The 21,569-nt window shown below is 58.1% G+C and overlaps 1 protein-coding gene across 2 annotated transcripts; it reads left to right on the top strand.

Annotated features, from left to right (window-relative positions):
• The first annotated feature begins 4,149 nt into the window (after window positions 1-4,149).
• On the top strand, window positions 4,150-20,904 carry CALU (calumenin). 2 transcript variants are annotated; one of them, XM_074540266.1, is made up of 7 exons: window positions 4,150-4,303; window positions 8,414-8,648; window positions 14,926-15,119; window positions 18,469-18,635; window positions 18,722-18,782; window positions 19,073-19,272; window positions 19,534-20,904. In XM_074540266.1, the coding sequence occupies exons 2-7, from the start codon at window positions 8,428-8,430 to the stop codon at window positions 19,636-19,638; spliced, it is 948 nt and encodes a 315-aa protein (XP_074396367.1). In that variant the 5' UTR covers window positions 4,150-4,303; window positions 8,414-8,427; the 3' UTR covers window positions 19,639-20,904. The 2 variants fall into 2 exon arrangements, with proteins under 2 accessions (XP_074396367.1, XP_074396368.1); XM_074540267.1 differs by having other exon boundaries at window positions 4,157-4,303; window positions 8,418-8,648.
• Window positions 20,905-21,569: the final 665 nt, after the last annotated feature.

Here is a 21,569-nt window from a genome sequence, read left to right as displayed (position 1 = left end):
TGGGGTTGGGCCCAGGCCTGTCTGAGTTCTGTGGGGTTGGGCCGAGCCCAGCCATGGAGCTCAGCTCTGGAGTGTGGGATGAGGCTGTGAGGGAATGCCCTGTGCCCACAGCAGGTCCCACTGAGGGTTACACCAAGGCACCGGAGCAGTGGGATGGATGGATGGATGGATGCATGGATGGATGGATGGATGGATGGATGGATGGATGGATGGATGGATGGATGGAGAATGAGCCTTTGGAAGAAGCTGGGAACGGCTCTGTGGTTTGCTTTCCTGACACCACCTTCCTTCCCATGGGCTGAGGGAAGCTGAAGCAGAGCACAAGTCAGCCTCTCCCATAAAGTTACGCCTCCCAGGCGCTCTCCTTGATGGAGGTTCTGTGTCCCAGCTTCTCCATGCCTGGTTCTCTGTCCCTTCCCTACAAATTCACCCACTGCAGGACCTGACTGTGCACACCCTCATCCAAACCCTCCTGGATTGCTAAACCATTTCCATATATCCTCTTTTCCCCACATTTCAAGCGCAGGTTTCCCATCGTCACAGAGGCTCCGGGACCTCCAGGGGCTGTTCTCATATCCCCGTGTTTTGTCTCTTCCCAGACCATCCCAGCTCTTCGCCCAGGGGTTTCTCAGGGAATTCACAGTGGTGAAGCTGCTGTGGAGTCTGTGTCCAGGGCCCCGTGGTGGCTGTGGAGGGCGGAGGGGATCGATAATAGGCACACCAATAAAATTCCCTCTCCTTTGCCCAAACCCCAAGGCAATCCTCCCCGGAGCTTTGCTGGCCGGCGCGTGTGACAATGAGGCAAACATGGCTGCAGCCAAAAAGCTGGCTAATAAATAACATGCATTCCTAAATTCTGGGATTTGGAAGTGTCTGAAGGTCCTGCTAATAAATATCCAGCTGGGAAGTGTGTTAAAATCAGAATTTTTACCCAATTTGGGATCTGCTCTCACCAACAGCTGGGAGTGGGACAAGAGCACTGGGGAAGGGAAATGTTGTCTGTCAGTGCTGTCTGAGCAGAGAAACCCCTAAATGTCCACAGTTTGGGCAAAACCAGTGGGATTGAGGGACTGGGGAGGTCGAGACAGGAAAACAGGAATTGGGAGGGGGTTTTGCCTTATGCTAAATACAGGCAGAGAAGAGGATCCAGCTGCAACTTGTCAATGGCTTTAAAAGACTGAAAACCTGGAAGAACTGAAAAAAGAAACAATGGGAATGGTGTGAGATGTGAAAAAAGGGACTCGTGAGGGAATTGGAGCTCGGAGGTCATTCAGCTCCTCTGGAAGGGGAGGAAAAGGGATTTCCATGAGCACTTCCGTAAGGAAATGCAATAAATCACTCCCAGAGCAGCGAGAGCTCGGGGCTCAGCTAACGTGAGAAAAGGCAGCTGTGCACTCAAAAGGTGGCTGGGTCAAGTGGGATTTGCTTCCCCAGGAATGGTCAGACGGGGCTGTGGGGGAAGAGGAGAATCATCCCTGCCATGGGGAAAGCTGATGGAGGGCACAGAAAGAGCCTCAGGCTCCCCTCAGTCCTCTGGGTTCTGGTGGGCACTGTTGGGCCATGGCCAGGACAGCGGGAGCTGCTCCGTGTCCCTGGGACTGGGCACAAGTGCCCACCCCAGAGCCTTCTGATGCCCAACTCCAAACTGTGTTTCACTCAAAAAAACCCTCACATTTCAGCCTCCACAAGTGCCCACCCCAGAGCCCCCCAGTGCCACACTCCAAACTGTATTTTATTTAAAAAAACCCCTCACATTTCAGCCTCCACAAGTGCCCACCCCAGAGCCCCCCAGTGCCACACTCCAAACTGTGTTTCATTCAAAAAAAACCCTCACATTTCAACCTCCACAAGTGCCCACCCCAGAGCCTCCCCATACCCAACTCCAATCTGTATTTTATTTAAAAAAACCCCTCACATTTCAACCTCCACAAGTGCCCACCCCAGAGCCTCCCCATACCCAACTCCAAACTGTATTTTATTTAAAAAAAACCCTCACATTTCAACCTCCACAAGTGCCCACCCCAGAGCCCCCCAGTGCCCAACTCCAAACTGTGTTTCATTCAAAAAAAACCCCTCACATTTCAACCTCCTAAGGCAGTTCAAAAATAACACCCAACAAAATGACCCTCAAACTTTCTTTTTAAGCCCATCTAAACCCCCTTGACTTACATTTTAATAAAAATTTAAACATTTCAACCTTCCTGAGCCGCCCTTTGTTCATAAAACCCTCTCAACCCCTGAGAGATATTTTATTAATGAGATAAAAATCTCATGCTTTCAGTGCGTGTTCCCCATATCTGGGCCCATTTTGCTCTCCAGACTGCGCGCTCCCAGCGCCGAGGGAGATTTAACGAGGGGAAAAACACGGCGGGCGGTTTTCCAAGGCATTCTGGGCTGCGCTTTTTCAGCCCGTGACTTCACTGCGGGGCCGTGTGTGAGCGCCGGCGCTGGCAGCGCTCCCGGCGAGGCTGGAATGATGGAATTATCTCACTGCCCGTAAATATCTGCGGCAGGGAGCCTGTGCCCGGCTCCCCGGGAGAGCGGAGCGTGGCCCCGGGATGCTCCCGCTGCCCTAATTTAGGCATTTCTGCGGGAGGATGAATCACGGCGCTGGAAGCCGTGGCTGCGGCGCGGCTGGTTTCCCCGCAGGGATGCCGTGGGGCGGGCTGTCCGCGCTGAGCTCAGCCCGGTGTGTCACGGAGCAGCGCGGGGAATAGAGCCTGACGCTGCTGGGAGCCGTAAAGCGGATCTGGGCCTGGGGACATTCCCTGCCGATGGGGTCACTCCTGTGCAGGCAGCCTGGGCACCGCAGCCGTGTATTGTATTTATAGCCGGGCCGTCACTGCGGACGCTGAGCCCGGGGATATTTTGGGATGATGCGGTCATGGCTTGGGGCACGGCTGGAGTGTGCCTGGGAGCGTGGAGAGAGGGGGCCCGAGCCTGTGCAGGGCAGGGAATCAGGGAACGGAGCTGGGCGGGGGCTGAGCCTGGAGCAGAGGAGGCTCAGGGGGCCCTTGTGGCTCTGCACAGGAGGGGACGTGCGGTGCTGATGTCTTTGAGGTGGGGCTGAGTGCCTGCAGTGGGTTTGTCACAGAGTCCAGCCAGCCTGAGCCCTGAAACGACACGGGGCTGAGCTGATGGGCTTTGGGGGAAGGTGCCAGGGCCAAGGGGGATACGTGGTAGGCTCCCCCTCCCCGGTACCTCAGCCATGGGGACGGGAAGAGGGAATGTGCAGCCGGGAGCTTTGGGAAAAGGAGCCCCCGAGAGAGAAACCCTGTGGGCTGTGCCCCACTGGACACTCTGCCTTCACTCGAGCGCAGCTGCAGGACTGCTCTGTCCCCTCTGTGCCAGCTGTGTCCCCTCTGTGCCTGCTCTGTGTCCTCTGTGCCCGCTGTGTCCCCTCTGTGATGCTCTGTGCTTTGTACAGCGGGATTTCCCTGCACTGTGGGGTCAGTGTAGGGCTGGTATCTGGCTCAGTGACCCCAGCGGGTCCAGCTCAGGGGGTCTCTGAGTGGGCACCTGTAACTGAGCCTGCAGCTCTGCGGCAGCCCGGCACCTCCACTGGGCCACACTGACCAGCTGGGAAAGGCTGGGAGTGACCAGGAGTGACCAGGGGGTGACCAGGGGATCAGGCACTGACCAGGCACTGACCAGGGGCAATCAGGAGTGACCAGGGGGTGACCAGGCACTGACCAGGAGTGATCAGACAGTGACCAGGCAGTGACCAGGGGATGACCAGAGGTGATCAGACAGTAACCAGGGGGTGACCAGGGGGTGATCAGACAGTAACCAAGCACTGACCAGGCACTGAGCAGGCACTGACCAGGAGTGATCAGACAGTGACCAGGGCACTGATCAGACATAACCAGGGGTGCACACACACCCCCGCCGCCCCAGTCCCGCCTCGGCTTTCCCGCCTTTCCCGCACACGTGACTCTGCCTTTCCCACGCACGCGTGCGCAGGGCGGCGCGGGGCGCCCCGGTGGGCGGGGCCGGCGGCCGGCGCGCGCCTGAGGACGTGGCGCTTTCCAGCCAATCAGCGCCCCCGTCCCCGGCGGGGTGGGCGGGGCCGGAGGGAGCGAGGCCGGAGGAGGGCGCAGGAGGCGGGTTGCGGGATGGGGGCGGGCAGAGGGGCGGAGTGGCGGCAGAAAAGACCAATCGGGACGGGCATCGGCGCCGAGGAGGAGGCGTGGCCCGCCCGTGATTGGTGGGCGGGGAGGGCGCGCGGGGGGCCGTGCGGCGTGGCGCGGCGCCGACTTCCGGTGCGCGGAGCGGCGGCGGCAGCGGCGGCGGCGGAGGGACGGTGAGGGACGGGACGGGACAGGGATGGGCACCGCGGCCGAGGCCGGGGCCTAGGGCCGGAGAAGTGGCGGGAGCGGCTATGCGGGGCCGCTGCAGTGTGGCGGTAACGCGGCGGCGGCGGCAGCGCCGGGCCCGGTCTCCATGGGAACGGGCGGGAGCGGCGGCGCCGCCGCGTCCGCGGCCCCTGCGGCCTGTCCCGCTGAGCGGGGCCGTGACTGGGCCCAGGGCGAGTGGGCTGGGCTGGTCGGGACCGCCGGTCCCGGGGACGGAGTCCCGTCCGCATCTCGCGGCCAGGGCGGGACCGGCCCGCGGGAATCCATCGCCTGCCCCGGGCGTTATCCGTGGGGATAACGGGCTGTGGGACCCCCGGGATAGCGGGCTGCGGGACCCCCGGGAAAGGGGATGCGAGACCCCCAGGACACCGGGATAACGGGCTGTGGGACCCCCGGTGCCGCCCCGCGCGGGGCTCTGGGCCGAGGAGGTGCCACCCCCGGCCCTGCTCCTCTCCCGCAGCTCTCGGTGGCCGCAGAACGCCGGGGCTGGTTTGGGGCAGGACCAGCCCGTTGTGGCTCCCGGTGTCTCCCCCACATCCGTACATCCTTCTCCGGGCCGGGATTCCCCTCGCTGTGCCCTGGGGTGGCACCCTGGGGTCCCAGTTAACTGTTCCTGGCTGCTCCAATGGGATCCATCCCCTGGAAAGCCACAGCAGGCTGATTCCCAAACCTGAACAAACTGTGTTGCTTGTGGGGGTTTTATAGGATCCTGCTGGCCTCCCACATGGGAAATGTGTGTCCAGAGGGGCTTCTTGCCATCAGCTTCCTCTAAATGGCACCACAATCCCAAGCCCAGTGCAGGATCCTGAATTCCTCTGTCAGTATCCTAGCAAAGTGGATAATGGGAATTCTGGGTTTTTCCATCAGTGTTTCAGCAAACCCACCTGAAACCCCGAGTTTCTCCATCAATATCCTTGCAGTCTCGAGGTCCTCCATCCATATCCCACCCAGCCCCGCTGGAATCCCAAGTTCCTCCCCAGCTGAGGGTCTGGGCCCCCATTCTGACCTCCACATCTTCCCCCTACTGGTTCCTGCTCCCCACTCCCTGCAGCCCACCCAGAGACCCTTTATCAGTGAGGAAAGGGCCAAGGCCCCTTGTGAGGAGGGGGGCTCTGCTTTCCCTCAGGCTGGGATCCCCACAGGGAGGGCAGGCCCATCCCTTGGTCAGCAGGAGCTGCTGGTGCTGCCAGGTTTTCCTGGAGAGTTCTTTGTGGATAACTGTGGTTTGTGGGTTTGGGTTTCTCTGAGCACCTTTCCTGGCACTGCCCAGGGCTGGGATTGTCCCTCTCTGGTCACTTCCACGTGCCCCCGGGCTCCGTGTGGACACTGGCAGATAACATCGGGCTGTTTGACCCGCTCCAGGTCACGCTGTGCTCCGGGCTGGGATCAGCACGGGGCTGGGCAGGCCCTGGCTGCTGGGATGTGCCAAGAGGGAGCAGGAGTTGGATCCTGGGGATACCCAGAGGAGCAGGAGTCAGCTCCTGGGGATGGAAATACCCAGAGGGAGCTCCACATACACCTGGCACTGCCTTTCCCTCCTGGAAGCTGTCTCCTCCCCAGAAACACTCAAAAAGGGACTTTTACTCTTTGTAACCCAATTCCCCTCACCATGCCCCCTCCTCCCCCACCTCCAAGGAATTGAAGCTTGTGGATTTTCTGGATGGTCTGATAAATCCTCATTCAAAAACAGGAAGGAAAGGGCTTTTCCACGTCCTTTCCCCCATGTCCTGCCACCAGTGCCTTGGTTTGATGTGGGACCAGTCCCAGGTCACTCCTGGTCATTGCTGGGTCACTCCCAGGGCAGAACTCCTTGGTGTGAGTTCAGCTTAAAGGGCTGAGGGTCAGGCTAAAGGGGATTTTAAACCACAGACTTTAAGAGATAGGGAATGGCAATACCTGGGTTTGCATTTATGTTCAAGAACTCTGGATGGGGGAGACCTGGATGTAAATTTAAAGAGGTAAGGATGGGGAATATCTTGGGTTTAAATTTAGGTTAAAGCAATAGGGATGGGGAATATATTGAATTAAATTTGCATTTAAGAGCTCTGGATGTGGAAGACCTGGATGTAAATTTAAAGGGGCACGATGGGGAATATTTTGGGTTTAAATTTTTAGGTTAAAACAATAGGGATGGGGAATATATTGAATTAAATTTGCATTTAAGAGCTTTGGATGGTGACTATCTGATTAAATTTAGAGTGAAAGAGTTAAAACCCAGAAATATCTTGATTAAAATTAAAGGCTAAATACACCAGGATGATGGATACCTGTACTGAAATTTAAAGAGATCAGGATGGGGAACACCTGGATGTAAGATGGGATCTAAGTTGGGATCTCAGTGATGAGCATGGGGAGCCCCTGAGTTCCTGCTGGGTCTAAAGGGATGAGCCCCTGGATCCATGTGCCTTCCACGGATGCCAGGCCCCTTTGGGTGGTTTGGCCAGGCGGGTCTGTGGGGCAGGATTCACCCACAGCGGGGCTGGGGAAGGGAGAGCTGGGGGTGTGTGCATGTCCTTCATTCCTCCATCTGCATCCACTTCCTTCCTTCCTTCCCCCCTTTCCCCAGCCTGGATCCCTTCCCAGCCCAGCTGCTGCTCTGAGGGCTCTGGGATGGGGTCGGGAGCAGCTCTGGCAAACGGGACGTGGCCCACGTGCACGGGGCTGGAAATGCCTATAATCTGGGTTAATTAATCCCTGTGCCCCGATAAGCTGTGTTAATTAGTTACCGTGCCCCGATAATCTGTGTTAATGAATGCCTGTGCCCTGATAATCCGTGTCAGTGAATCACTTTTGCCCAGATAACCCGTATCAGTTCATTACGGTGCCCCGATAATTAGGATCACTTAATCAATTTGACCTGAGAATATTCATCATTTTCCCCCATAATTTGCATTTGTTAGTCATTTGTGCCCACACAAATCTGCACTAATTCTCCATTTTCCCAAATAACGTGCAGTAATTCCCCATTTTTCCCTGACAATCGGCATTAAATCATCATCTTTGCCCAGACAGTCCACATTTATCATTTCACCCAGATCATCTGGGTTAATTAATCATTTTTGCTCCCATAATCTGTATTATTATTAATCTGTTTTTTCCCCAATAACACGCCCTAATCCCCAGATAATTTGCCCTAGTCCCCAATTTTTCCAAGATAACTGGCCCTAAACCTTATTCTTCCCTAACAACCCATCCCATGGCGATGTCCCTGTCCCAGGGTCCCTGTCCCACCCTGGTGTCCCTGTCCCATGGCAGTGTCCCTGTCCTGTGGTCCCTGTCCTACCATGGTGTCCCTGGCCCACAGCAGTGTCCCTGTCTCTGTCCCACGGCAGTGTCCCTGTCCCATCATGGTGTCCCTGTACCCCAGTCCCTGTCCCACGCTGGTGTCCCTGTCCCACGCTGGTGTCCCTGTCCCATCATTGTGTCCCTGTCCCACGTTATTGTCCCAGTCCCTGTCCCATGCTGATGTCTCTGTCCCATGCCGGTGTCCCTGTCCTACATTATTGTCCCTGTCCCACGCTGGTGTCCCTGTCCCACAGCAGTGTCCCTGTACCCCGGTCCCTGTTACCCACGGCGGTGTCCCTGTCCCATCATTGTGTCCCTGTCCCACATTATTGTCCCAGTCCCTGTCCCATCATTGTGTCCCTGTCCCACAGCAGTGTCCCTGTCCCACGCTGGTGTCCCTGTACCCCAGTCCCTGTCCCACGTTGGTGTCCCTGTCCCATCATGGTGTCCCTGTACCCCAGTCCCTGTCCCGCGCTGGTGTCCCTGTCCCATGGTGGTGTCCCTGTCCCTGCGGTCCCTGTCCCACAGCAGTGTCCCTGTACCCCGGTCCCTGTCCCATGCCGGTGTCCCTGTCCCATCATTGTGTTCCTGTCCCTGTCCCATCATGGTGTCCCTGTACCCCAGTCCCTGTCCCACGTTGGTGTCCCTGTCCCACGCCGGTGTCCCTGTCCCATCATTGTGTTCCTGTCCCTGTCCCATCATGGTGTCCCTGTACCCCGGTCCCTGTCCCACGCCGGTGTCCCTGTCCCATCATTGTGTTCCTGTCCCCGCAGGCAGGCCCGGCACGATGCGGTTCCCGCGGCTCCTGCTGTGCGTGGCCGTGTGGGCGCTGTGCGGCTCGGCCAAGCCCACGGAGCGCAAGGAGCGCGTGGTGCGCGAGGCGCCGCTCAGCACCCGCGAGCACGACGATGCCCAGAGCTTCGACTACGACCACGACGCCTTCCTGGGCGCCGACGAGGCCAAGAGCTTCGACCAGCTCACGCCGGAGGAGAGCAAGGAGCGCCTGGGGTAAGGACAGCATCCGGAGCGGGAGGGCACACACGGGCACGCTCCCCCTGCGGGAACTCCCCAGAAAGCCACCCCGAGCCATTTCTGTGCCTGGCATTCCCCAGACTCCAGAGCAGACAGGGGGGCTATGCGCTGCGCTGTGCTCGCTCCCTGTTCTCTGGGTGCCTCTGGAGCCCCTGGGATCGCTGGTGTTTCTCAGCTGGAGGTTGGCTGGGAGTTGGGGAAACTCAGCCTGTATGGAGATTCCCCATCCAGTGTCTCCACTGGGACCCCAGGATGGCTGTGCCCACCCTGGAATCTGGCTGGGCCTGCCCTGGGATCCGGCCGTGCCTGCCCTGGGATCTGGCCCGGGATGGTTCTGGGATCTGATTGTTCCTCCCCTAGGATCCAGCCATGCCTCCCCTGGGATCCGGCCGTGCCTGCTCTGGGATCCGGCCGTGCCTGCCCTGGGATCCGGCCGTGCCTGTCCTGGGATCCGGCCGTTCCTCCCCTGGGATCTGGCCCGGGATGGTTCTGGGATCCGCCCGGGCCGGGTGCCCCTGCAGCAGCTGCTGCCGCAGTTGTTCTGGGGCTCGAGGTGGCTCAAACCTGAGACCTGCAGCCTCCAGCAGGGTGGGGTGCCTGGGGCACAGAGGCTCCCCAGGGAGCTTGGGACATCGTCAGGGTGCTGGGCTCCAGTCACCTTGGAACTGGGTGCCTTTGGCTGGGTTTTCATGGAATGGCTGGGTGGGAAGGGACCTCAGAGCCCCTCCAGTGCTACCCTCACCATGGCAGGGACACCTCCCACTGCGCCAGGCTGCTCCAGCCCCAGTGCCCAGCCTGGCCTTGGGCACTGCCAGGGATGCAGGGGCAGCCCCAGCTGCTCTGGGCACCCTGTGCCAGGGCCTGCCTGCCCTCCCAGGCAGGAATTCCTTCCCAAGATCCCACCTGAATCTCTCCTTTTTCAGTCAGACTTGATTTTTTCAGCCAAGCATCCCATCGTTGCTCTGCTGCTGGAGCAGCACCTACCACAGCCCATAGTGAATTTTGGGGTGTTTTTTGGAAATGGTGCTCCCTGATGGGAAAGAAAAGCTCAACCACGTGTGGGTGCTGGGGACACCTCCAAAATGAGCCAATTCCCACAGCGGGATGTGCAGGGCAGGGGCTGCCAGGTTCCATCCATCACTATGGATTGTGCTGGCCTCTCCCCCAGCACTCTGCGGCCGGAGGGAATTTCCTCCCTCCAGGGACAATTTAAACTGGAAAACCCCTTGATCCCTTGGAGCCAGGCCCTGGTCGCTCCATAAGTTCCGAAATACAGGATCCAGGAGGCGTTTTGCCTCCTGGCAGAGTCAGAGGGAGTGCCTCGATGCCCCTGGAGCAGCGTCAGATGGGAGGGAAGCTGGGCCTCCCCCGGCCTCTGCCGATGCCAGGGCTGCGATCCCAGAGCCCGTCACGCTCAATCCCATTGTTCTGCCGAGTTACCCGGAACGCCTTTCCACGGGGGATTTACTGCCCCGCACACAAACAGCCCAGGGCTGTCTGCGGGGCAGCTCCGGCCATCCCGAGCCCCGGGGCTCCGATAATCCCTTATCTCGGGGGGTTCCGTGAGCTCTGTGCTGCAGCAGGGGCCGCTTTTCCTGCGGGAGCTCCGCCTCGGCTCCCTCCCCTCCTGCCCTGGGGCCGTGGCTTGGCAGCGCTGCCTGGTGCCTGTCCCGGCAGTGCCCGTCCATTGGAGCGGGCAGTGGGAACGGGACTGGGCAGTGGGAATGGGGAGCAGCTGCTGCCCCGGTGCCTGCCCCGGCTGGTCAGTGTGTCCGGGGCAGTGCCCATCCCTTGGAGCGGGCAGCGGGAATGGTGAATAGCTGCTGCCCGGTGCCTGCCCCAGTCGGTCAGTGTGTCCGGGGCAGTGCCCGTCCATTGGAGCGGGCAGTGGGAATGGTGAATAGCTGCTGCCCAGTGCCTGCCCCGGTCGGTGTGTCCGGGGCAGTGCCCGTCCATTGGAGTGGGCAGTGGGAATGGGGAGCAGCTGCTGCCCGGTGCCTGCCCCGGCTGGTCAGTGTGTCCGGGGCAGTGCCCGTCCATTGGAGCGGGCAGTGGGAATGGGGAGCAGCTGCTGCCCGGTGCCTGCCCCGGCCGGTCAGTGTGTCTGGGGCAGTGCCCATCCCTTGGAGCGGGCAGTGGGAACGGGAACGGGACCAGGAGCGGGCAGCGGGAATGGGGAGCAGCTGCCGCCCTCCCCAACATCTGCTGCCCGCCCTTGCCGGGGCAGGACGGGCCCTTGGCACGGTGGAAGGGTTTGGTGGCCGCTGCCCTGGGAAAGCAGCCGCGAGCAGCTGGTGCCAGCCCCCGGGCCAGGCCGGGGTGGGGAGGAGGTTTGGGAGCTTCCTGAGTGCTGGAGAGGGTTTGGCTTCCCTGGGAAGCTGTTCCCTAATTAACCCCTTAGAAACTGCCCTGGACAAACTGCCTGGCCGTCAACCCCTGCCGGCTCTGGTCCTCCATTCCGGGGATTTTCCTCAATAAATACCATGGATTGCTGGTGGTGTACCTTCCTGGGAGAGGGAAACACAGATTTCTTTTTCCCTGAAATAGGGAGGATTTGACAGATTTATTTGTGGTTTATATATTTACATGGACAAATGTTTAAAATCCTTGTGACACTTTACATAGTTCTATGCAGAATTTTATAATATTGATTGACTTGTTATGTGTTTATACAGAAAATTTTGAATATTTATGTGACATTTTGCATATTTCTGTGTTTGATCAGAAATATTGGAAGGGACACTTTGCAGATTGATATATAAAGTTCTGAAATATTTCTATAATATTTTACATATGTGTGCATAAATTTGCGCACTATTGCTGAGCTATTTTTTATATTTACATATTTATTTTATATGTTTCTCTTTAAAATCACTCAGGTCTCCAAGCCCTGCCCACTGCCCCCACTCTGGCCTCTCACTGTCAGAACTAAATTCCACATTTTCCCTTTGTTCTTGCAGTCTCTCTCCAGCTTCTCATTGCCAGGAACATCCTTTGTGCCACAGAGGAGTTCCTGGTTTTCCTAGACCAAGGCAATTCTGAAACACGGAAACCTGGGTGTGAGCACGGGTGGCTCCAGTGCCCGGTTTTCCCTTTGCGTCAGTATATTTGGAATTAACAGTCCTAGCAGCAATCTAAAATTTAAAATTCTGTGTTTTCCACCTGTCTAAAATTCCTCAAATACCTGTGCTGGAGCTCAGGATTCCTGACCTGTTTTCGTATAACGTTCATGTTAGAGTTAAAAACCAGGATCCTGCTTCCCCAGACAAAGGATTTTGGGACCGTTATCGGTGATTTCCATCGAGGAGCCCCAAACCTGCCCAGCACAGAGCGGGAGCGCTCCGGGAGCGAGCGCTGCTGCGGATCCAGCAGCCCCCACCCCCCGGCTCCATCTGCCCCTGGATCCCGCATTCCTGCCGCCCTTTCCTACAGCTGCTGCTAAAAATAACGGAGGCACGCGGCTCCGGAGGCTCCGGAGGCTCCGGGGCTGCGGCTCCGGTGTCTGCCCGCCCGGCACTGGGGCTGCTCCCGCTCCTCCGGCACAGCCAGACCTCCCCAGACCTCCCCAAACCTCCCCAAACCTCCCCAGACCTCCCCAAACCTCCCCAGACCTCCCCAAACTTCCCCAAACCTCCCCAAACTTCCCCAAACCTCCCCAGACCACCCCAGACGTCCCCAAACTTCCCCAGACCTCCCCAGACCTCCCCAAACCTCCCCAGACCTCCCCAAACTTCCCCAAACCTCTCCAAGCCTCCCCAAACTTCCCCAGACCTCCCCAGACCTCCCCAGACCTCCCCAAGCCTCCCCAAACCTCTCCAAACCTCCCCAAGCCTCCCCAAGCCTCCCCAAACTTCCCCAAGCCTCCCCAAACCTCCCCAAACTTCCCCAAGCCTCCCCAAACCTCCCCAAACTTCCCCAGACCTCCCCAGACCTCCCCAAACTTTCCCAGACCTCCCCAAACTTCCCCAAACCTCCCCAAACTTCCCCAAACTTCCCCAGACCTCCCCAAACCTCCCCAAACCTCCCCAAACCTCTCCAAGCCTCCCCAAACTTCCCCAGACCTCCCCAAACCTCCCCAAACCTCCCCAAACTTCCCCAAACCTCCCCAAGCCTCCCCAGAGCTCCCCAAACCTCCCCAAACCTCCCCAGACCTCCCCAAACTTCCTCAAGCCTCCCCAAACTTCCCCAGACCTCCCCAAACTTCCCCAAGACTCCCCAAACTTCCCCAGACCTCCCCAGACCTCCCCAGACCTCCCCAAACCTCCCCAAACCTCTCCAAGACTCCCCAAACTTCCCCAAACTTCCCCAGAGCTCCCCAAACCTCCCCAAACATCCCCAAACCTCCCCAAACATCCCCAAACCTCCCCAAACCTCCCCAAACCTCCCCAAACCTCCCCAAACTTCCCCAGACCTCCCCAGACCTCCCCAAACCTCCCCAGACCTCCCCAAACTTCCCAGACCTCCCCAAACTTCCCCAGACCTCCCCAAACCTCCCCAAACTTCCCCAAACCTCCCCAAACCTCCCCAAACCTCCCCAAACCTCCCCAAACCTCCCCAGACCTCCCCAAACCTCCCCAAACCTTCCCAAACTTCCCCAGACCTCCCCAAACTTCCCCAAAACTCCCCAAACTTCCTCAAGCCTCCCCAAACTTCCCCAAACTTCCCCAAACTTCCCCAGACCTCCCCAAACCTCCCCAAACTTCCCCAGACCTCCCCAAACCTCCCCAGACCTCCCCAAACTTCCCCAGACCTCCCCAAACCTCCCCAAACTTCCCCAAACCTCCCCAAACTTCCCCAAACCTCCCCAGACCTCCCCAAACTTCCCCAGACCTCCCCAAACTTCCCCAAGCCTCCCCAAGCCTCCCCAAACTTCCCCAAACCTCCCCAAACCTCCCCAAGCCTCCCCAAACTTCCCCAGACCTCCCCAAACCTCCCCAAACCTCTCCAAGCCTCCCCAGACCTCCCCAAACCTCCCCAGACTTCCCCAAACCTCCCCAGAGCTCCCCAAACCTCTCCAAGCCTCCCCAGACCTCCCCAAACTTCCCCAAACCTCCCCAAACCTCCCCAGAGCTCCCCAGACCTCCCCAAGCCTTCCCAAACCTCCCCAAGCCTTCCCAAACCTCCCCAAACCCCCCAAACCTCCCCAAACTTCCCCAAACCTCCCCAAACTTCCCCAAACTTCCCCAGACCTCCCCAAACCTCCCCAGACCTCCCCAAACCTCCCCAGACCTCCCCAAACCTCCCCAGACCTCCCCAAACCTCCCCAGACCTCCCCAAACCTCCCCAAACCTCCCCAAACTTCCCCAAACCTCTCCAAACTTCCCCAAACTTCCCCAGACCTCCCCAAACCTCCCCAGAGCTCCCCAAACTTCCCCAAACCTCCCCAAGCCTTCCCAAACCTCCCCAAGCCTTCCCAAACCTCCCCAAACCCCCCAAACCTCCCCAAACCTCCCCAGACCTCCCCAAACTTCCCCAGACTTCCCCAAGCCTCCCCTGACTTCCCCAAACCTCCCCAGACTTCCCGGGTTTAGCAGAAATGTGCGTCCCTGCTCCTTGCCCAGCACCGACGAGGCGGGAGGACGTGCAGATGGAGCTTTCCTAAGGTTTAACAGGGAAGGTTTTCCCCTGAAACTCGTAATTCCTGGAGGAACCACAACCTGAGTGGTTCGACAGTGGCTAAGCTGGTGATTTCCATGTCTAAGCCAGTGTTTTCTCTGTCCACAACAGAGTTTTGGCAGCTGACCTTGCTTTTCAGCAGCTAACACAAATGTTGGTTTTAATGATAAACTTTTCAAATGGTTGAATTTGCAAATTCCATAACCACCTCAAATGGTTGAATTTGTAAATTGCATAACCACCTTAAGCTTTCTTCTGGCATCACCAGGAGAGGCAGAGCCGATATTCCCATTTTTAATATAAATATGGGTCCGTACTCATCACCTGCACCGTCTTGGTCGAAGGATGCATGGATGGGTCTTTCCCAGGGGCTTAAAAGGAAGCTTTTCCCCAAAACTCAGAATTTCTGAAGAAACCAAAACCTGAATGGTCCAAAAGTGGCCAAGCCAGGGATTTTCATGTCTGAGCTGAAGTTTTGGCAGCAGAACTATATGTTGGTTATAAGGATAAACTTTCCAAATGGTTGAATTCCCAAATTCTGTAACGACCTCAACTTGCCCCCTCTGCCCCTTCCCATTCTCTCCCTGCTAACTCTCATTTTTTAAACTTTTTCTGCATTTCTCTGTGTTTCCCACAGGAAGATTGTAGGGAAGATAGACGAGGACGGAGATGGGTTTGTGACAGTGGAGGAGCTGAAGGCCTGGATCAAGTTTGCCCAAAAGCGCTGGATTTACGAGGATGTGGAGCGCCAGTGGAAGGGCCACGACCTCAACGAGGATGGGCTTGTGTCCTGGGAGGAGTACAAAAATGCCACCTATGGGTATATCCTGGGTAGGTCCTGGCCCTTGGCATGGCCCTGTCCTGGAAACAGCAGCTGGGACGTCCTGCTTTGCTTTGGATCACCAAGGGTCGGTGGGGTGGAGGCGATCAGGGTGGGCTCTGGCACAGTGGTCAGTGGGGCTCATGGAGGGATGGTCAGTGGGTGGTCAGGGATCAGAATGGGCTCATGGAGTGATGGTCAGTGGGTGGTCAGGGATCAGGATGGGCTCATGGTACAGTGGTCAGTGGGTGGTCATGGAGTGATGGTCAGCGGATGGTCATGGATCAGGGTGGGCTCATGGAGTGATGGTCAGCGGGTGGTCAGGGATCAGAATGGGCTCATGGAGTGATGGTCAGTGGGATGGATGCAGATCCAGACGGGGTTGTGGTGGAGAGAGAGTTTTGGGGCTTGGATTAGGGAGGCCCAGAGGAAGTTGTAGTTGAGAGTGTGCCGTGGTGCTGGGCTGGCGCTTGGCTGACCTGAGATGGATTTTTCCCCTGGATAAGCACAGGAATATGATGTAGGATGTGGCCTTGGTGTACATGGGGCCAGCTGGAGCAGATGTCCCCAATATGTTAGACTTTAAAGCCTCTGAAACTCTACAAATTGACCTCCTGGTGGCATTAGCAAAGAGAAATCCAAGGAAAAGAACCCAAAATACATGGAAATCTTCCCAATTGAAAGTTTACACACCATACACCCTCCTTTTCCCCAGCCACACTTGGGCATTATTAATGTCCCTGGTGACAAATGCAGCTCTGGGCTGAATCCAGGTGATTTTGGGATGAATGGCATGTGGCGTATGGGGGTTTCCAGCCCTTTGGAATTCCTGGCTTGTGGGGGAATTTGGGACCAGCAGGTGGAACCCACTGATCTGCAGCTGTGGAGCCACCTTGGTGTGTCCGTTGTGTCCCTACACCCCATAAACCCATTAGCAGAGATTTCAGTTGCTTTCCCTTGTCCTGGGAGCAGTGTTAGACCCCAGAAATCAGGGATTTTGGGACAGGTGCTGGGCCAGCAGTGAGGCATGGCCTCAGACATCCCTGGGAGTGAGGGAAGCAGCAGCTCTTTTGGGGTTAAAACCTTAAACCGTCAAGCCCTGTGCCAGCTCTGGCCTCCAGCACTGTAGGCTGGCCCGGGTGGAGGAGCTGCAGCTCTGGAGTGTCGAATCCACTCTAATTTCCTAAATATTGCCAAAAATAGTCAAACTGCTCAGCGGGATGTGCGGAGGGGGAGCCGCTGCACGGGAGGCTCATCCATCTCCCTTGGGATCGGGGAGGATCTGGATTTGCTGTGCTGGTGGCCAGGGAGGGCCCTGTGACACCCCTGGGCTGGGGCAGCACCTCCCAATGCTCCCTTTGCCGTGGGTTTCTGGGCTAATCTGCCTGTGTGGATCCAGCCTGGAAGGGGCAGAGAGGTCCTGGGAAGGGCTGAGCACTGTTTGAGGGGTCTGGGGTGGCATTTCGGACCTGCAGGTGTTGGACAGGGAGAAGCGTGAGCATTCACGAGGAAAAGCCGTGCCGAGAGAGCCCTGCACGGGCAGAGCCCGGTGATGAGCTGGAGGAGCAGCTCCCCCGCAGCCTGGCGGGGTGTGGGGGTGCCCAGCCCCCAGCACGGCCAAACAGAGCTGGAGCAGCCCTGGAGCCCCGTGCAGCCTCCGCTCCTGCTGCTCCCACATACTTGTGTCCTTACGGAGCGCCGGGAGGATCCTGCTCACGCTCTGGCTCCGGCTCCTCTCGGCAGCAATGACTTTTCCACAGCTCCTTGCTGCTCAAATGTTCCCCTCCCTGGCCACAGTGGGGCTGGAATGCCTCTGGAAGTGCCTCCTCGGTGTTGACCCACGGCCAAGGGGTGCGTGGGGCCAGGCATTGCCCTCGGCTGCTCTGGAGGGTCCAGAATGTGGTGTTTTGTCAGCAAAACAAGGTGCCGGGAGTGGTTTTAATAATTAATTAATTACACACCAGGATGAGTCACTGGGTGGCCCCCAGAAGTGTCACGGAGCAGTGTAGGGTTCTGCTGGAGGGAGTCCTGGGAAGCAGGGAATATCAAGTGAGAAACGTCCAACAGCTTAGCATCTGAGACTGGAAATTCCTTTGAAACTCCCTTCAAAATCAGAATATCAGAATATCATCATCATCACCACTCCTGTTTTTGTTAATTCCTCAATCCCATGGTGGGATCCAAAACCAGGACACAAGATGTTGGGGTTGAGTTTGTGGCTTTGCTGCCATACTCTGAGCAAAACCCTCTGGCTCTGCTTCCCCTCCCTCTGCTCCCCCAAACCTCTCCCAGCCCAGGGACCAAAGCAGGAAGTAACTTTGGGGGCTTTGGGAGGGTTTAACCCTTTTTAACCCATCTGCCCCCCCACCACTCCCCCATCAAACCCATTAATTAGCCCAACAGCAATTAAGGAATTGTCTGTTAATGGCGCTGGTCCTGAAAGTTTCCTTGTTTGGGGCTATGCTGCTTCTCAAGGCAAAACATTGGGAACAGAATGGGGAATTTGGGGTTCATTCTGCACCTAGAGCTGCCTTAAAGTCAAAATCTTTGGATTATTAATGGATGCTCCAGAGTTCCTTGAATCCTGAGCCCCTTAATCCAGGGCTCCCCGATGCCTGCCTTTTGTCCCAGATAACAGAGCAGGGGCACAGGGGCTTTGGGACCTTGTTATATGGGGTCTGGCTCTGGTTTAAGTTCAGCAGAGCGTGGCAGTGTCCCCCAGGATCCATGTTCTCCAGGGCTGCTGGACACTGCTGTGTCCGTAACTGCTGTCCTGCTGCTGGCAGGGCTGTGCCAAGCGGCCACGCGTGCCCCACGGTCCCACCCGGCCGCTGCCTGCTGGCCCTGCCACTGCCAGCAGCCAGCGAGATCCCCTTACACATTCCCCTCCCAGAATAGCTCCCGTTGAGCCTCTGGCCGAGCCGGCCAAAGCCCCCAGGGCCTGTCTTTTGGGGCCTCTCCCTGGGAATGTCATGGGCCCAGGGTTCCGCAGTGGGCACGGCAGAGAAGGGCTGGCTGCAACTGAGCTTTGCTGGCAAAGCGTCGGGAGGTTGTGCTGAGAGGGAGGAGGTTGAGTTTGAGGCTGGGTGGAGGAGGTTGCATTGAGGAAGCTGAGGATGAGAAGGTTATGTTCAGGAGGTTGAGTGGGGGAGCTTGAGGTTGGGTTGAGGTTGGGCTGAGGAGATGGAAGTTGTCTTGAGGTTGAAGTTGAGAGGAAGCTGAGGTTCAGTAGGGGAGGTTGAGGTCGAACTGAGGTTGGACTGAGGTTGGACTGAGACTGTTGAGCGGGTTGAGGCTGTGTGGGTGGTTACGGGTGCTCGCCCTGCCCGAGCTGACCCAGGTGCTCTCTGCTCCCCTCAGATGATCCAGACCCTGACGATGGCTTCAACTACAAGCAGATGATGGTGCGGGACGAGCGGCGCTTCAAGATGGCCGACAAGGACGGGGACCTGGCCGCCACCAAGGAGGAGTTCACGGCCTTCCTGCACCCCGAGGAGTACGACTACATGAAGGACATCGTGGTGCAGGTGGGGCCAGCGCAGAGGCACCTTGGGGTGGGCACTGAGGGGCAGGAATTGCCCTGGGCCTGGCTCACGCTGGCACCTTCTTGCAGGAGACCATGGAGGACATTGACAAGAATGGCGATGGTTTCATTGACCTGGAGGAGTACATCGGTGAGACGCTGGTGCTGCTGCTCCATGTCCTGTCCATGTCCCTCAGTGTCCCTCCTGTCCCCTGGGAGCCACCGCCACCGTGTCCTTCCCAGTCCTCCCCCTCACAGAATGTTCTTCTCTCTCTCAACTTCCACCTGCCCCTAGGCCTCTGCCGAGGATTTTCGGGTGAAATCATCACCCAGGTGGTGCTTTGGGGTTTTGGGGATGGATTTAGGGAATTCAAGGCTTTGGGTCAGTCCTTGGGGTGGGGACGGGGCCGTGGGGCTGATGCTGATCCTGCTGTCCCCCAGGTGACATGTACAGCCAGGACGGTGATGCTGATGAGCCTGAGTGGGTGAAGACGGAGCGGGAGCAGTTCGTGGAGTTCCGGGACAAGAACCGGGACGGGAAGATGGACAAGGAGGAGACCAAGGATTGGATCCTGCCCTCGGACTACGACCACGCCGAGGCTGAGGCCCGGCACCTCGTCTACGAGTCCGACCAGGACAAGGTGGGCCAGCAGCTCTGGAGGGATTTGGGGAGCAGGAGGAGTGGGGAGACAGCGGGACGGGGAAATAGCGGGATGGGGAGATATAGGGATGAGAGGAGTGAGGAGACAGCGGGATGGGAAGAGTGGGGAGATAGCGGGATGGGGAGATGGTGGGATGGGGAAATGGCGGGATGGGGAGATAGCGGGATGAGAGGACTGGGGAGATAGTGGGACGGGGAAATAGCAGGATGGGGACACAGCGGGACGTGGCGTTCCCTGCAGGACGGGAAGCTGACGCGGGAGGAGATCGTGGACAAGTCAGACCTGTTCGTGGGCAGCCAGGCCACGGACTTCGGGGAGGCGCTGGTGCGGCACGACGAGTTCTAGGCTCGAGCCGGCAGCGCTCGTGGGCTCCGTCCCTGGCCGAGGCCGCTCCTCCGCGGAGAAACCCCAACCCGGCTCCCGGGGACGGGGTCGGGAAAGCCACACTCCCCCGGCACCTGGGGCTCGTCTCGGTGTGGGTTTTCCCCGGATTTTAACGACTTTTGGGTTATTTTTGTATGTTTTGGTTTTACCACGTGTGGGGACAGCTCCCCTGGCGCGGGGGCAGCGACGGGGCTGCCCGGGGCGGTGGGGCCCCGGGGGCCTGGGGGGGACTGGGGAATCCACAGAGGGATTGCGATTGGAATTGCAGTTGGAATAAAAGTTAGAATTTGAATTGGAATTAAAATTGAAATTGGAATTAAAATTGAAATTGGAATTAAAATTGGAATTTGAATTGGGCTGAAATTTGAATTAAAAATGGAATTGGAATTGAACATTGAAATCAAAGTTGAAAATGGAAATTGAAATGGAATTGGACCCAAATAAGTGAAATTGGATTAAATGGAAACAAGTGATGTGAAATTGGAATGAAAAGTGACCATTGAAAACCCCAAAGCCGTCAGAGCAGCCGCAGGGCCCAGGGGGTGACCTGGAGGTGACCCCAGCGAGGTTGGACCCTCCTCCCCTGTCGCTGCCCCCTGGGATCTGGGCGAGACCCCTCCCCCAGCCCCGCTCCAAGTGCCTTGAATCCCCCAGACCCCTGGGGGAGGGCCTCATCCCACCCCGCTCTGGGACAATGCCCCAGGTTTTCTCTCTTCTCTGTTGTTTGTCCCCCTGCAGCCACCAGAGCTGCGTGGAATCGGGCCCGGCCATCTCCAAATCCCCAGGTTTTCCCTTAAATCCTTTCCCAAAGGTTTCCAAGGGCTGACCGGATCCTCCCATCTCCTTCTCCTCTTTCTACTCCTCCTTTTCCTCCCCTCCCTAAATCCAGTGTAAGTGGGTTGGGAATAAGGCCTCATGCAGGGCTTGGGAATCTGGGGATGCTGGGGGTGATCTGGGAATGTCGGGGTTGGTTTGGGACACCAGGGATGATTTGGGACAGCAGAAGTGATTTTTGGAAAGCCTCTGGTGTAGCCACCCAGCCCTGCAGCAGCCCCTCTCCTGACGTCCCCCGGCTCCCAGCCGTGAGGATTTGGGACAACTCCAAACACGGATTTTCCGCCTCCTCCGGGTTTACTCCTCGGTTTTCTCCTCGGGCTGATTGAAGGGATCCGGATCGGTTGGAACTCAATAAAAGTGTTCACCCCCCGATGGGCCGAGGGGGACGGACCCCAGTTCCCTGTGTCCCCCTGAACCGGGGTCTGGGGGAGCCCCCTTGGGCTGAGCCAGGAGGGTTCGGGGAGGGGGGAACTGCTGGGGATGTGGGGACACACGAGGCCTGTGGGAGTTGTGCCCCTGGGGCCTGGGGGGCTCAGCCCCACAGAGGGAATCCAGCCCCATGGATGGGGGGACTCATTCCCACCCTCACCCCACAGAGGGAGGGCCCAGCCCCATGGATGGGGGCCCTACAATCCCACCCCAGCCCCACAGATGGAGATGGGTGGCACCATCCCACCTCCCTGCCCTCAATGTGTGTGAGGGGGACAGGGGAGCAGGGTTCCACCATGGCACCACCGTGGAGCATAGCCACCTCCAGGACCCATCCTGCCCCACCGTGGGGCACAGCTTCCCATGGGACCCACCCTCTGTCCCTGCTGTGGGGTACAGCCCCTCCCAGGACCTGTCCTGCCCTGCAGTGGGGCACAGCCACCCCTGGGATCCCCATCCCACCCAGCCATGGGGCACAGCTCCACCAAGGCCTCCATCCCATCCCACCATGCGGCACAGCCAGCCCCAGCCACCCCATTGCCACCCTGCTGTGGGGCACGGTGCCCCTGGGTGCCCTGTCCCACAGTCCCAGGTGCTCAGGGGTCCCTGGGTCCCTGTGCCGTGGG

Source organism: Zonotrichia albicollis, chromosome 4 (assembly GCF_047830755.1).
Source record: "Zonotrichia albicollis isolate bZonAlb1 chromosome 4, bZonAlb1.hap1, whole genome shotgun sequence".
In the NCBI taxonomy this organism is placed as follows: domain Eukaryota; kingdom Metazoa; phylum Chordata; class Aves; order Passeriformes; family Passerellidae; genus Zonotrichia; species Zonotrichia albicollis.
Note: the sequence above shows the minus strand (reverse complement) of the source record. Positions and strands in the feature narration are given on the sequence as shown.